This window comes from Perna viridis, chromosome 8, assembly GCF_037379345.1.
Source record: "Perna viridis isolate PV_CMFRI_1.1 ecotype Kerala chromosome 8, ASM3737934v1, whole genome shotgun sequence".
Lineage (NCBI taxonomy): Eukaryota > Metazoa > Mollusca > Bivalvia > Mytilida > Mytilidae > Perna > Perna viridis.
Window position 1 is genome coordinate 26,085,550 of NC_142452.1, and position 17,227 is coordinate 26,102,776.

Consider the following 17,227-nt stretch of genomic DNA (forward strand, 5'->3'; position numbering starts at 1 on the left):
TACTCGTTTGATAATATAAACTCCTGTAACTACTAGATTCCATACCTGTGTCCTCGGCACTGCAATATCGTTACGTCACCGAAAAATAATTCCAAACCTTCGGAATCGGAGTGGATAGGAGATCGTGGATATGTCGTTAAGAATGTGATTTAGCCGAGTAAATATGTAAAGGGTAGTTTCATAAAATTAATTTGATATATTTACATGTATTTGCTTATATATGATTTTATGTAAATGAGTGTTGATTAATGATTGCTATTTTGTTAATGATACCAGAGCTGATTCGTGTTGTGTTTGCTGTATTCCCGCCTGTTGGGACTGCATTTCGTTTTGATAATAGAAAATTCATTCCCCTTAACGGAAAAATCTACAAAGAAAAGTACAACAACAAAAATATTAAAAAGCAACTTTCACATTAGTACAGTGTAAAGTTGCAAATTTTTAATTGTTGATGCGTTTGTTTGTTGTTATGAAGACGATATGTTGCATGTATAACAATAATGTTTATGGTAATTAAAATCCAATTTAAAGACTTTGATAAGACAAACTTATTTAAACGAACACGCTGTTATTCAGCTTAAAAATTCGTCTGCATGAGCCCTTTGCAGGTCCGGGTGTCAACAGTATATGCCTGCAGCAGAGCTAAGCTTGTCGTAAAAGGCGACTAAATAGTGTTAAGAAACCTAGCTGGGGGATAGGGCGCTCTGCACAAATAGCAACTGGGATGTGTGCCTCAGGTGGTGGAATAGGATACCCCTGGCGTGTTACATGCTGGGGTCGTCAGACTATAATACGGAAAACCTGACCGCAAACCATAGTGGTGCACCGTGTTGGGAAAGATGACACGTTCGTCGCACGTTAAAGAACCCTGCTGTGGTATTAGGTAGGAGTAGGCACCTTTGCGCTCCGCCACAGGAGACTAAACTGCCCGACCCTACCTTTTATCTTGTGGCAATCCAAATTTGTCGACCCTTTTATCCTTGTGTCCCATCCCTTTTTTTCATTTCGTCATCATCATTTCATGTTCATTTTATCCTCCCTTTCATGTTCATTGCCTGAATATAGCTGCAATATTGCTGCTCGATCGTTAAACCCCAACAATCAATCAATCAATCATATGCATGATCTTGTTTTCCTTATTTTCGGTTTGCTAACTTTTGTATATTGATTGTTTCTGATTCCTGTTTTCACGCTAAGGTTATGAACTTTGATTTTGATGAACCTGAACTGTTCTGTTGTTGACCCTTCGGTATTTTTGTTGCGCATTTTCAGTTCTGAATACAGCTTTTGAATGAAATTGAACTACACACAACAAATCTTTCCCATTCACTGGACAATGTGCATTCGCCATAATGCATTTTCAGTGTCAATAATTATGTATATTGATTGTTAAATACGTATCTCCAATACACGCAGATGAATAAAATCATCCCTGGCTTTCCTTTATTTATGTGTACAAAAATATATTTGATTTCTAGGAAAATAGAACGTACAAAAAAATCTTAAACAAATCCATTAAAACATTCGTAGTGCACCTAGTCCATGTTCCCAGTTTTTAGTGGAAACCGAATTGCAAATTTACTTTGGTAACTTTGTATATATAAGTTTGGCCATTTCATGTTCTTTGTTGTCTTTGTCTGTTTTCCATGTCGTTCTTTTTTTTTTATTGACCTTGGGTAACATTCTTTTATTTCCGCTAGAATAGTGATTCCCTCGATTACTCTTTGCTATTCTGGAATTGTGCATGTGTCAATACTTTTTGTACGCGTTCTAATAAAAAATACCTGTTCTTCTGTATATTTCTCTAGCACTAATAAAAAATCTCCCTCCTCTCAGTTCGTCTTTAAATGTCATTTCACAAGAAAAAACTGTTTCTATATGTAAATGGTCTGCTTTCAATCTGATAGAAAACATGTTTGCAACAGGTGAACAGTCACACTTATCAGAAGAACAAATTACGCCCTTGTGAATGCAATTGTTATAGTCATCCATCCAAACACTTGCAAAAGTTTCGTCATTGACAATAAACTCTGCAACTAATCCGTCGGGTTTTCGGGAGGAACTGCATTCTAAATCTTGTCCCGTTAGTCAATATCGTTTTACCATGCAGTTACACCCAAGCATCAACCAAGATACCTATTAATAACAAATAAATAGATACATTTCACGTAGTTATTCTTTAAGAAATCAGGCAGATCCACTAATCAACAAAGAAGCATTAAAATGCAAAATTGTAATTGTATGAATTGATTTACATCATTTACTTCATATTGCTGTACTAAGTAGAGAAAGTAAAATATTGTATATTACGCGGACTTTTGTACCGTTCGAGCCTTCTTACAATTAGCTTCTGTACAATAAGGCTTGTGGGACAGGCTTTTGTTACTACGAGATGAAAGTCATCAGTACAAAAAGTCTATGGTTGTCCACAAGAACTGGTGGATTGGTGTTATTCATCAGCATCATGAGAACTGATCTTTTTATCGTGTCATAGTCTTTTTCCTTTTTGTCTAACCCGGACAAGACATTTTATAAACAACTCGGTCGGTGATTCTTTAACAGCAAACTACGCTTTTCTGATGGTGCACCTTGTTCATGATCTCAGTATTCAGTGGAGTTCGTGTGGTTTTTTGCTTTTGTTCCTTTTTGCATGTTTGTTTGATTGTTTCTTGTCCTTAGTTGTGTATGTTGATTTTTCTTTTCTGGTCTTTGCCGTTAAAGTACGCTCTTTTTATCTCAGGTCGAATACTGATTTCCTAGATTACTCTTTGATGGTTGTACTTTATGTCATGCAAATATAGATATCGCTCGTTGTCATCGTTTGCACTTGTCTGATTTTTTACAGAAAAAATACTTTCATGGAACTAAAGTTTAGTTTTCTTCTTTAAATAGAGAAGAAGAAAACATAGATTTGGTTCTCAGAAAACCGTAAATACAACAAACTATGAAGTCAGCATGAGAGTTTCACATTTTGATATCTTGGGAAACTAGATTTAAGAGCTAACAATTTCGTAACGGTTGCAGTTTTACAACATCACACAAAAACGCAGCAATATTTCAGTACATTCAGACGATGAACGTGAAATTGATGATAAAATGAACATGAAATGATGATGAAATGAAAAAGGCTAAAAACCACTAATTCCACTTCCCATAGGCTTCTATGCTAATTTCACAATATTCAATGGCTTCTCTGGACTTTACCTTAACTTTAACCTGCAGATGACTATATATCAGCATGATTCTACATATGTCAGCTCACAATCCTCAGAATGGCATGTGGAGTTAGCAGACTTGCAGTGCAGTACTGGTCACCGGAAGTGAAGGGTCTATAAATAGCATGGGAAATCCCAGTGTTTTCACAAGATAGGGGTATATTTAAAAATCATTATGGAGATTAGGCTTCACATCACAAGAAGCAAAATGCACCTATAAAATGTACAGAAATGTTTTTCCTTTCAGAAACTGTTTAAATTTTTAAAATAAGATGAGAACTTTTTTCACAGCTCTATGAGGAACAGGGGTAATTTCTGCGTTGGACTATTTTTGCGTACGTTCCAAATGCTCATTGGTTGAATTGGTGGTCTGTAACCAAAAGGGATGGGACACAAGGACAATGGGGTCGAGAAATTTTGATTGCCACTGGAAATAGGGAGAGGTGGGTATGTTCGGGCAATTTAGCCTCCTGTGGCGGAGCCCTATGGTTCCTACTCCGAGAGAATACCACAGTAGGGTTCTTTAACGTGCGAGGAACGTGGCATCTTTCCCAACACGGTGCACCACTATGGTTTGCGGTCAGGTTTTCCGTATTATAGCCTGACAACCCCAGCATGTAACACGCCAGGGGTACCCCATTCCACCACCTGGGGCACACATCCCAGTTGCTCTGTGGGCAGAGCGCCCTAGCTCCCGGCAAGGGTTCTGAGCACTATTTAGTCGCCTTTTACGACAAGCTTAGTTCTGCTGCAGGCCTATTCTATTAACACCCGGACCTGCACGGGGTTCTAGGTTTTGTATTCCAGGAGATCATATCGGCTGATCTTGATAGCATGTCAAATAATAAACACTGAGTTTACGTAGACTTTTATTGTTGACACCGTCAGATGAACAAAAGAGAACCTTGTTGTATGGTATGCTTTTAGTACAATATTTTGGGTGACAGATATTGTAAAACAAGTATTAGTGGCTAGAGTGGGATGACATTTTACAAGAATATATCAACAAAAATGGCATTAAATCGCTGCAGTATTGATGACGCAACTTATTTTAGTTTTCCACGAAATCTGTTGAAACAGAAATTGCTTGAAGACACATATTGACAGACCCAGTCAATCAGCTTATGGAGCATCGGGCTATTTAGTAACCAGTCGCTGATCAATATGGCTTAAATTTGAGTTAGACCCGTAAAAACTATTTCACTGCCGCGTTACGAACTAGTGGGAGCAGTAATTTGAAAATGTGCCCCATGTGGAAGGACCCCATTAAGCCCCCAATACACCACCATTACCCAAAGATAGAGTAAATTATTATTTTTAGTTCTCAGTTACCGGTGTAGATTTTACAGGTGCTATGATTACGAATGGGCAAAATATAGAGCTGTTCACTGAGAGAATCTTACCTATCTAAGCGATGAATTCGCTATATTAGCTTGCAAGAGATTTTGTGCAAGAAGATCTTTTCCTGGAATCATGCTTTCGGACAATGCCACTATTTTCAAAGCGGCGGCCAGTCGCCTTTCTTGATCAAAATCAAACAGTAGAAATCAAGAAACAACAAAGGAGCCGAGTGAACAATTTTTTTGGGCCGTATTTTGGAGGCTTTTGGAAACGTTTAATTGGTCTACGGAAGAAGGCTATAAAGTGTACTCTATGAAACGCATGTATTACCACGAATATGCTTGAAACTATTGTAACCGAAATCGAAGAAGAATGAACAACCAACCGATTTCCTACATGTCGACCGACATAAAAGATCCGACACCACTCACTCCGGTACTAGTACTTTGGTTATGTCTTAAACGGCCACTTTGGTCTGAACAAGTCTGACCTGTCTAAACGAAAACAATGTTTAGACCAATTTAGTCGTCCAGTAGCTGTTAAGACTGCCGTAAGTATATAAGTCTTATTCAGTTTATTTGAGTGGGTTCAGTCTTTTGTATCCAGTACCTGTTCAGTAACGTTCAGACTATTTCAGACTTGCGCCGAAAATGTTGTTAAGATGGTATCAGATGTGATAAGATGGTTTAAGTCTCTACTCTGATAGTCAGGGTGTCTTGTAAAGCTGCATAAATTGCTGCGTAATTACATTTCTGGGGATACTGATAAATAATTTCACCGTGCACTTCAAGTCGGTCTGAATTCGGAACGTCTCACAATAGACCCATCAAATTTACAGACAAATATTGGTGGTGGAGTAGAAAAAATATATATTTTTTTTAATTTTATTTATTTATATTTATCAAATTTGAGAAATTTTCGCAATTTGATAGGGCGCTGTGTTTCATGTACCGATTGAACTTTTTGTATATCAAGGCATCAAGAAAACTTTAGAACATACGACAAAGTCAGTATTACAGTATGTAAGGTTTATTTGTAATTTAAATAATTGTATTGACTGATTTTTTAATACATTTTTATAGTAATTTATATTTCACTCCTTGACCCGTGTAATAAGTTCCATAATTTTTTTTGCACAATTACGATTCTAGATTTAGAATTCGAATGATTTGATTTAATTTAAAAAACACTCCTACCTCAACCTTAGTAGAAAGTGCATTGAAAAATTCTTATAATGCACTAAATTATTTTTTCTAAATGACATAAAACGTTCAGTTATAAAGTCTTTTGTGCAAGGTCTTCCCGGCACGTGTCGGCGTTGGTAACTGACCGTGACCATGACTCTTTGGTATCTATAGGTTGTTAATAACAGTCGATGATGCATTCAGGTTTTTATTTATTAAGCACTGGTCTGCCTGTAAAGTTCTGTTCTGTGTTTGATTTTCTTTTTGTTATCATTAAATGAAATTACGATTTGGAGCCGAGCGAGGTGTATAGAAAATAAAACCCTTGAAAATTTACTCAATATTGCAAAATAAGCCTTAGGGGAAGCTGATACTTAGGTTTTCATTTAGCTTTGAAACCTTTTGAGACTATATAGTAGATCAGTATATTTTAGCTCATAATTATAATGACTAATTGATCATCTTTTTTACTATACACATTTTCAACACATTTTATGCAATGCAGCAATTTCAAATAAATTTAAATTCTACAGTGTTTTGGCGGGAGAAGTTCCGAGAGTAAAAATAAATTTGAAATATCAGAATTTGTTACACAGGGAATATTCTGTTATTCAGTGTCCCCTATATAAACTATCATGACATCACTTTGTATCATATATAACCACAACGATTACATTATACACGCATTATATAATAAATAATTATATAATAATAATAAATAAAATACTTATATAGCGCATATCTAATAAAATTACTTATATGCGCTTTACAAATAAACATTAAAAATAAAAAATGTACATTTAAATCATTGAAAAAAAAAGATTGGGACACAAATAAAAAAAAAAATAACAGAAAATTAAAAAGTCCGGGTGAGGTAAATACCTTAAAAAATAAAAACCTTATACAGGAACAATAAAAAATGAGAAGAAAAAAAAAAAAAAAAAAAATAAAAAAATAAAAGGTAAAAATAAATTAAAATAAAACCTAGCATAAACACATCAAAATATGGAAAGCTGGGGGGAAAATCTAGCTAAAAACATTGCTATAAACATTTGAAAGTAACTACAAATTGTAAATAGAGTAAATATAAATACATACATATATGGATATCAGTTCAGTCTTAAAAATAAGTATATCATGGTAAAAACAATGTTGCACAGTATATAGAGAAACACCTAATCACCATACGCCAGTTTGAAAAGGAACGTTTTAAGACGTTTTTTTATATACTGTTACATGTCATTCAGGTTACATCCAGGTTACCGTTTGATTTTCGTTTGATATTCACTTATGACTACTTTTAAGAATGTAATCTCTAAGTGAATATCAAATAAATATCGAACGGTTATCTTTCTCTGTTCGATATTCGTTTGACATTCGATTCCGGTTTATATATTGAAGGCACGAGACCGCAATTAATTTTCAAGTGCATTTCAATATACACATTTGAGCAGATTAAAAAAATTCCACCGGTGCAAACTGAATAAAACTTCTCTGGCCTAAAGATATGTACAAACAGGATTTTATATATCAATTGTAGAAAATTTTACCATCATTTTCTGAAATTAATACATATAATTCGGAGATGGGGTAAACATGACAAATGAACTGAGTTAAAAGTCCTAAATTTTAACCTTCTTCCACTGAACCAAATCACAACTTTTAGTCAGAATTGATTAATGAAAAAAAATCCCAAGTAATTTTAACCTATTTTCTACCAATTAGAGGCAAAACTTCAGCAAATAAGTTTCCAGTAAAAATATGAAAAAATGTGGAAGGTACCTACTACCAAAGTTGGAACTATATTCGTATACAACGAAAACCAAGGGGAATTAATTGTGTTCTCGTACCTATTAGATCAACAAATGTGCTCAATTTGAATAAAAACTGCACTCATGTCAAGATAAACCTTTTTTGACTTCAAGTACAAAGTTTCATCATGATTAGTTGAAAAATATATAAGTTATAGCAAATTTAGTATCAGTGGTACATTGCATGACTCGCATGTCCAATGGTCGAAGGAAATAAGGCCCCTCTAAAATGTGCATTTTTTTTTTTAATGCAATATTTTTGTGATTTTTTACATTGGTTGCATCATATTATGTGTATTTGATGCAATGAAGTTCAGTTTACTCAAGTTCCAGCTGTTTTAAGGCCAAAAATTGGGTTTTTATACATGCGGCCATGGTCAATGCACTTTTAGACCATGTATAGGGGTACACATATGAAAACTCATTTTATGATGCTGACAATGACTTAAATTGATCAACTTCAAACATAAAGTGGTCTACACATATCAAATGTACATTGAAAACAATAAGAAGTGGTTTCAAAACTAAAACTGTCACTCCAGATCAATTTAAACCAGACCTCTACAGAGCTTGTTCAAGTGTGATTGTGTCCGATATTAAAAGTTAGCCTTTATTTGGGTTTTGAAGGATGAAAGATCTGAAACAAATGTAAAATAATGTAAGGTTCTAAGCTTATCAGGTACATAAGCAGACAGTCAGCTGTATTTTTCCAGTTTTTCTACAAAAAATTTCATTTTTGAAACCTTATAGTGTATGCGGAAGTCTAAAATTAGGTGTTTTTGAGAATCACAAGGTATATACATGTAGTGACTTACATTAGATGCATGAATATCAATGGAATGAATATATTAGGTTTTTTTTCACATTATTTATATTATTTACTAGCAAATACAAAAGATTCAGACCAATAAAACACATATCTGTGATTTTATAGATCCTAAGACAAGGCTGTGAAAACCCCTGATTTTGCCATATTTCATTGACTGGGTTCATAAAAATTACACTAAATTGTCAGATTTCTGCCTAAACCTTGTTCATAAAGTATGTTTTTTGTTGATTTGATGTTCCTAGTGTATAGTTAGAGGAGAAAAACTCAAAGCTGTACAATATTTTCCCCACAGGTTTATATTTCATACCTAGCACCTTAGCAAAAGTGCAATTTCAATGGAAAATCCCATAGAAACCATATTTTTTATTTTAATTTCAGAAAATAGAGAATAAAGGGCCAAAATCTTATTATTTCATGTAGATTTACTGAATTCTTGAAAATAAACACCAAATTACCCCCAGCAAATACTAGCAAATACAATTTCTGATACCCTGGCAACCCCCTTATTAGGCACGAGACCGCAATTAATTTTCAAGTGCATTTCAATATACACATTTGAGCAGATTAAAAAAATTCCACCGGTGCAAACTGAATAAAACTTCTCTGGCCTAAAGATATGTACAAACAGGATTTTATATATCAATTGTAGAAAATTTTACCATCATTTTCTGAAATTAATACATATAATTCGGAGATGGGGTAAACATGACAAATGAACTGAGTTAAAAGTCCTAAATTTTAACCTTCTTCCACTGAACCAAATCACAACTTTTAGTCAGAATTGATTAATGAAAAAAAATCCCAAGTAATTTTAACCTATTTTCTACCAATTAGAGGCAAAACTTCAGCAAATAAGTTTCCAGTAAAAATATGAAAAAATGTGGAAGGTACCTACTACCAAAGTTGGAACTATATTCGTATACAACGAAAACCAAGGGGAATTAATTGTGTTCTCGTACCTATTAGATCAACAAATGTGCTCAATTTGAATAAAAACTGCACTCATGTCAAGATAAACCTTTTTTGACTTCAAGTACAAAGTTTCATCATGATTAGTTGAAAAATATATAAGTTATAGCAAATTTAGTATCAGTGGTACATTGCATGACTCGCATGTCCAATGGTCGAAGGAAATAAGGCCCCTCTAAAATGTGCATTTTTTTTTTTAATGCAATATTTTTGTGATTTTTTACATTGGTTGCATCATATTATGTGTATTTGATGCAATGAAGTTCAGTTTACTCAAGTTCCAGCTGTTTTAAGGCCAAAAATTGGGTTTTTATACATGCGGCCATGGTCAATGCACTTTTAGACCATGTATAGGGGTACACATATGAAAACTCATTTTATGATGCTGACAATGACTTAAATTGATCAACTTCAAACATAAAGTGGTCTACACATATCAAATGTACATTGAAAACAATAAGAAGTGGTTTCAAAACTAAAACTGTCACTCCAGATCAATTTAAACCAGACCTCTACAGAGCTTGTTCAAGTGTGATTGTGTCCGATATTAAAAGTTAGCCTTTATTTGGGTTTTGAAGGATGAAAGATCTGAAACAAATGTAAAATAATGTAAGGTTCTAAGCTTATCAGGTACATAAGCAGACAGTCAGCTGTATTTTTCCAGTTTTTCTACAAAAAATTTCATTTTTGAAACCTTATAGTGTATGCGGAAGTCTAAAATTAGGTGTTTTTGAGAATCACAAGGTATATACATGTAGTGACTTACATTAGATGCATGAATATCAATGGAATGAATATATTAGGTTTTTTTTCACATTATTTATATTATTTACTAGCAAATACAAAAGATTCAGACCAATAAAACACATATCTGTGATTTTATAGATCCTAAGACAAGGCTGTGAAAACCCCTGATTTTGCCATATTTCATTGACTGGGTTCATAAAAATTACACTAAATTGTCAGATTTCTGCCTAAACCTTGTTCATAAAGTATGTTTTTTGTTGATTTGATGTTCCTAGTGTATAGTTAGAGGAGAAAAACTCAAAGCTGTACAATATTTTCCCCACAGGTTTATATTTCATACCTAGCACCTTAGCAAAAGTGCAATTTCAATGGAAAATCCCATAGAAACCATATTTTTTATTTTAATTTCAGAAAATAGAGAATAAAGGGCCAAAATCTTATTATTTCATGTAGATTTACTGAATTCTTGAAAATAAACACCAAATTACCCCCAGCAAATACTAGCAAATACAATTTCTGATACCCTGGCAACCCCCTTATTAGGCACGAGACCGCAATTAATTTTCAAGTGCATTTCAATATACACATTTGAGCAGATTAAAAAAATTCCACCGGTGCAAACTGAATAAAACTTCTCTGGCCTAAAGATATGTACAAACAGGATTTTATATATCAATTGTAGAAAATTTTACCATCATTTTCTGAAATTAATACATATAATTCGGAGATGGGGTAAACATGACAAATGAACTGAGTTAAAAGTCCTAAATTTTAACCTTCTTCCACTGAACCAAATCACAACTTTTAGTCAGAATTGATTAATGAAAAAAAATCCCAAGTAATTTTAACCTATTTTCTACCAATTAGAGGCAAAACTTCAGCAAATAAGTTTCCAGTAAAAATATGAAAAAATGTGGAAGGTACCTACTACCAAAGTTGGAACTATATTCGTATACAACGAAAACCAAGGGGAATTAATTGTGTTCTCGTACCTATTAGATCAACAAATGTGCTCAATTTGAATAAAAACTGCACTCATGTCAAGATAAACCTTTTTTGACTTCAAGTACAAAGTTTCATCATGATTAGTTGAAAAATATATAAGTTATAGCAAATTTAGTATCAGTGGTACATTGCATGACTCGCATGTCCAATGGTCGAAGGAAATAAGGCCCCTCTAAAATGTGCATTTTTTTTTTTAATGCAATATTTTTGTGATTTTTTACATTGGTTGCATCATATTATGTGTATTTGATGCAATGAAGTTCAGTTTACTCAAGTTCCAGCTGTTTTAAGGCCAAAAATTGGGTTTTTATACATGCGGCCATGGTCAATGCACTTTTAGACCATGTATAGGGGTACACATATGAAAACTCATTTTATGATGCTGACAATGACTTAAATTGATCAACTTCAAACATAAAGTGGTCTACACATATCAAATGTACATTGAAAACAATAAGAAGTGGTTTCAAAACTAAAACTGTCACTCCAGATCAATTTAAACCAGACCTCTACAGAGCTTGTTCAAGTGTGATTGTGTCCGATATTAAAAGTTAGCCTTTATTTGGGTTTTGAAGGATGAAAGATCTGAAACAAATGTAAAATAATGTAAGGTTCTAAGCTTATCAGGTACATAAGCAGACAGTCAGCTGTATTTTTCCAGTTTTTCTACAAAAAATTTCATTTTTGAAACCTTATAGTGTATGCGGAAGTCTAAAATTAGGTGTTTTTGAGAATCACAAGGTATATACATGTAGTGACTTACATTAGATGCATGAATATCAATGGAATGAATATATTAGGTTTTTTTTCACATTATTTATATTATTTACTAGCAAATACAAAAGATTCAGACCAATAAAACACATATCTGTGATTTTATAGATCCTAAGACAAGGCTGTGAAAACCCCTGATTTTGCCATATTTCATTGACTGGGTTCATAAAAATTACACTAAATTGTCAGATTTCTGCCTAAACCTTGTTCATAAAGTATGTTTTTTGTTGATTTGATGTTCCTAGTGTATAGTTAGAGGAGAAAAACTCAAAGCTGTACAATATTTTCCCCACAGGTTTATATTTCATACCTAGCACCTTAGCAAAAGTGCAATTTCAATGGAAAATCCCATAGAAACCATATTTTTTATTTTAATTTCAGAAAATAGAGAATAAAGGGCCAAAATCTTATTATTTCATGTAGATTTACTGAATTCTTGAAAATAAACACCAAATTACCCCCAGCAAATACTAGCAAATACAATTTCTGATACCCTGGCAACCCCCTTATTAGGCACGAGACCGCAATTAATTTTCAAGTGCATTTCAATATACACATTTGAGCAGATTAAAAAAATTCCACCGGTGCAAACTGAATAAAACTTCTCTGGCCTAAAGATATGTACAAACAGGATTTTATATATCAATTGTAGAAAATTTTACCATCATTTTCTGAAATTAATACATATAATTCGGAGATGGGGTAAACATGACAAATGAACTGAGTTAAAAGTCCTAAATTTTAACCTTCTTCCACTGAACCAAATCACAACTTTTAGTCAGAATTGATTAATGAAAAAAAATCCCAAGTAATTTTAACCTATTTTCTACCAATTAGAGGCAAAACTTCAGCAAATAAGTTTCCAGTAAAAATATGAAAAAATGTGGAAGGTACCTACTACCAAAGTTGGAACTATATTCGTATACAACGAAAACCAAGGGGAATTAATTGTGTTCTCGTACCTGAATACAGAACGGATATGAATATCAAAATGAATATCAGACAGGATGTTTTTTCTGTTCGATATTCGTTTGACATTCGTTTTCGGTTTATATATTGAATATAGAATGGATTTGAATATCAAAATGAATATCAGACAGGATTTTGTTTCTGTTCGACTTTCGTTTGAACTTTGTTTTCGGTTTATATATTGAATGTAGATTGGATTTGAGTATCACACTAAATATAAAACAGGATTTTGTTTCTGTTCGACTTTCGTTTGACATTCGTTTCCGGGTTATATATTGAATATAGAATGGATTTGAATATCAAACTGACTATGAAACAGGAGTTTGGTCTGTTGGATATTCGTTTGGCATTCGTTTCTAGGTTACATATTCAATAATACCTAGCACCCTAACAAAAGTGCAGTTTCAATGGAAAATACCATAGAAACCCTATTTTTTTTTTAATTTCAGAAAATAGAGAATAAAGGGCCAAAATCTTCATATTTTATGTAGATTTACTGAATTCTTGAAAATAAACATCATATCACCCCCAGCAAACACTCGGAAATAAACTTTCTGATACCCAGGCAACCCCCATATTAGATCAGTAAATATGCACACTTTGGATAAAAACTGCACTCGCATAAATGTACATTTTTTAAATGCAACATTTTTGTTCAAATTACCCCAGGAAACACTAGCAAATAAAATTTCTGATACCCAGGCAACTTTTTGCAGATTGGGTGAAGAAGGGTCCTCTAAATACCCCCAATTCAAATATTTGATAGATTTTCGTCAATTTTTTTCTTTATTTCCACTGCACTGCATGTTTCTGACGTAGAAAACACCAGCTAGTCGGGTTTCCATCTGATGAAAGTCAAAAATATGTGTTTTTATACATGTCACTGCAGTAATAGAGCAATTTTTTCTGGTGCAGGGGTACTTATATAAAAACTCATTTTTTGAAGCTAAAAAAGAATTATTCAACCCAAATTTACTTCCAAAGTGCTTCCAAAGAAACACGCTAAAATTAAAGGAACTATATTCGTATACAACAAAAAAGTTTAGGGGAATTGATTATCTCATACCATCAGATGGCTGATTTTCAAAATACTTTATTTCTCATGAAATCATGAAATTTTGGAACTAGAATGAATCGAAAAGGGTCTTATTATTTTTACCTTTCTTCTACCTATTCTGTACATGCTTTCATGCTGTGGTAGTGTCTAAGTGCCTGATATTTTATAAAACATTTGGCTGTTAGTTTTGGAAAGGCACCCTTGATTTATATTAAAACTTAGTGGTATTTTATTTCAATATGTTACCATGGCTACTGGATTTTATAACAATAATCATTAAATTACTTATAAATGAACCTCCACACACCAGGGATTTTAAAAATATGCATTTTTATGACAAAACACTAGACATTTCTTTGCGGACTGCCTCAAAACAGCTTGATTTCAACAAAATTCAATCAAATTTCAGAAAAAAATTACCTAACTGTATTGAAGTACCTTATAGCAAGTTTCCAGGAACCCTACGAAATATTATTTTCATCATAGAAACCACAATTTCTTGTGTAGGTTAAGGTGCACAGAGTAAGAAAATGAAGTTTGTGTTTAGAAGTTAATTGTTGAGTGCAAGTAAATCCTTTGAAACAAGATTTTCTGAAGTCTCATCGTTTCAAATGTGACGTCATTGAAGATATTTTTGTATCTTCTTGTAATATGTGCTATTCTAACCTCTTTTAAGTATAAGATATTACTTCTTTAGCTTATAATAAGTAAAATAGATAACCAAACAAACTTTGTCTGTGCAATTACGTATTGCAATGCAGAAAAGAGAGTCAAATCAAGCCTTTTAGTACTTAGTCCTAAGTTTGGTACAACTCTATGATTTTCTATACATTCATCCCCATATGTTATTTTTGGGGTGTGAAAACAAATGATGAGATAAAAAACACCAAATAAATACTGTGTTCAGTGCCCAGAGTGTGAAAACAATCTGTGTCTTAATGTGTTTTCTCATTGTTGTCATGTTTACAGCCTTTTTCATTATATGAATGTATGTAGCAGAACACAAGACAGAATTATCCCCAATCTGGGGGAGCAGACCAAGTATTAGATGTGCTCTAGAATCAATATCCTATGTTCAATTTTAATGAATCTGGTATTTTTTAATTCCATACAAATAGAGCTTTCCACAAATCACAAGGCATAAACCACTTAAAAAGTCCCCTTCTCCTTAAGTCTAGTTTTCAGGAACCCTACATCTGACAAAATAGGATTTTCACCATAGAAACCACAATTTCCTGTGTAGGTTAAGGTGGCAAGAGTAAGAAAATGAAGTTTGTGTTAAAAAATTTACATTACACATTTTTTGAACTTTCATAATTTCAAATGCGACCTCAAAGAAGATCTTGTTGTATTAACGAATGTCAAACAAATATCGAACAGACCAAATTCCTGTTTGATATTCAGTTTGGTATTCAAATCCATTCTATATTCAATATATAAACCGGAAATGAATTTCAAATGAATATCGAACAGAAAAATATCCTGTTTGATATTCATTTTGATATTCAAATCCATTCTATATTCAATATATAAACCGGAATCGAATGTCAATCGAATATCGAACAGAAAAAAATCATGTTTGATATTCATTTTGATATTCAAATCCATTCGGTATTCAATATATAAACCGGAAACGAATATCAAACTAATGTCATACAGAAAAAGATAACCGTTTGATATTCATTTGATATTCATTTAGAGTTAAAATTCTTTAAAATAGCCAGAAATGAATATTAAACGAATATCAAACGGTACAATTTTACCGTTTGATATTCAGTTTGAAATTGAAAAGTTTGAATGTCGAATATCGAACATCGAATATCCAACGTACTTGATCTCAGTATTTTATATTCTCTTTAAAATTTCCTTAATCTTACATATATTTGTTGTCAATTTGATGAGGCATCCTTATTATTTCTTATAGTTAGTTGGTTACAACCGATTTATTAAGCGCATTAATATTTGACAAAGGATACGGATCTGTGCACTAAAATATTACAAAGCAAACGTTGACCATAACTCAATATGCATTACTTTCTTTCGCCAGGGACTTCAATATACACTACCTGTTGAGGCTATCCCGATCGGCTTACTTACCCTACTTTTTACGTAGTTCAAATTAAAAAAAAAAGTTATTAAAAAATTCCTTCACCTGTTTTATATTAAATTAAGCCATCAATTGAAAATATGTTGATGTGATCAGGGATCCCTTTATATGTACATGTACATGTGCTTGAAATAAATAAATAAAAAGTCTTTATTAACTGTCATTCATCATCCCTGTATTCGACCCTTACAGTGAGGTAAATTTACTTAAAATAAAATAAAGAATACGGGGGTGCCAAGATAAGAGAATAATATATCTGGACTATTAGACAATTCACACGTATATCCATGGACGTATAATTATGTTCTCTTGCAGCTTGAATACAATACCAATTTACGGCCGGGTTTACAATACATACGAGTATCAAGCGAATTCACAAGGGGCCTATGTATATGGTTTAGTTAGATAAATGTACAGCCCTGCATTAACAATGTGATATAATTAACAGCCCAATGCACTTCATATTGTTTCTTATGTTCTGCGTACGTGCATGAATCTGAATATATCTTTCGAAATTTCAAACAGTTGGTATGCCTCTGCTTTCCGTGGTTCGTTTAACATACTTCAAGTAATCATACTTTTTTTTCTATTAAAACGGGTCAGATATGTTAAATACACATTAACGCTGATGTTTGTTCATAGCCCGTCTTAAATCGACACCGTTTATATCTATTCTAGCTTTACATGTGTTTAAACATGGATTGTGATTAAAATTTGACATTGGATCATGATTATACCAAATTCACACTGTCCCCTACAAATTATGAGAGAAGATTTGTTCACTGAAATATAGTCGAGTAATAAACTGGTTTTCCGGGAAAAGTTTGTGTACCTCCGATGATTGGCGAAACAAATCTATCCTAGCTTTTTGTTTGTTGTACATGTATGCTACTTTTATTACATTTTTAATACTTATACGATTATTTATATTTCTGATAATATTTACACGGAATAAAGAACAAATTGGTACAAAGGTCATTAAGGCATAGTTCAAGTCTTAATTGATTATACTTTCATTTTGCGTTAACGTTTCTCAAATTAGATTATTTTGGTACATCCTGTTTGTATAAACCCATTGGCAATATCTGGAGGTAATATTAACGTGATTTACAATGATCTTTAATGTAGCGAAAAGGCAGTCTTTGGTGTTCATAAAGACATTACAAGTATATGCTGTTCCATGGGGATACATTTTAGATACATATACTATTATAACATT

General features: G+C 33.0%; 1 protein-coding gene across 1 annotated transcript in view; it reads right to left on the reverse strand.

Moving 5' to 3' along the window:
• LOC148610000 (uncharacterized) overlaps positions 1–17,227 on the reverse strand; it is a 27,360-nt gene continuing 10,133 nt past the window's right edge. Inside the window, exons 4-5 of the mRNA XM_088541815.1 lie at positions 1,785–2,136; positions 1–367 (exon numbers count right to left, since the gene is read on the reverse strand). Of these exons, the coding sequence (XP_088397941.1) occupies positions 2,111–2,136 (26 nt within the window). The 3' untranslated portion in view covers positions 1–367; positions 1,785–2,110. The remainder of the gene's footprint in view (positions 368–1,784; positions 2,137–17,227) is intronic.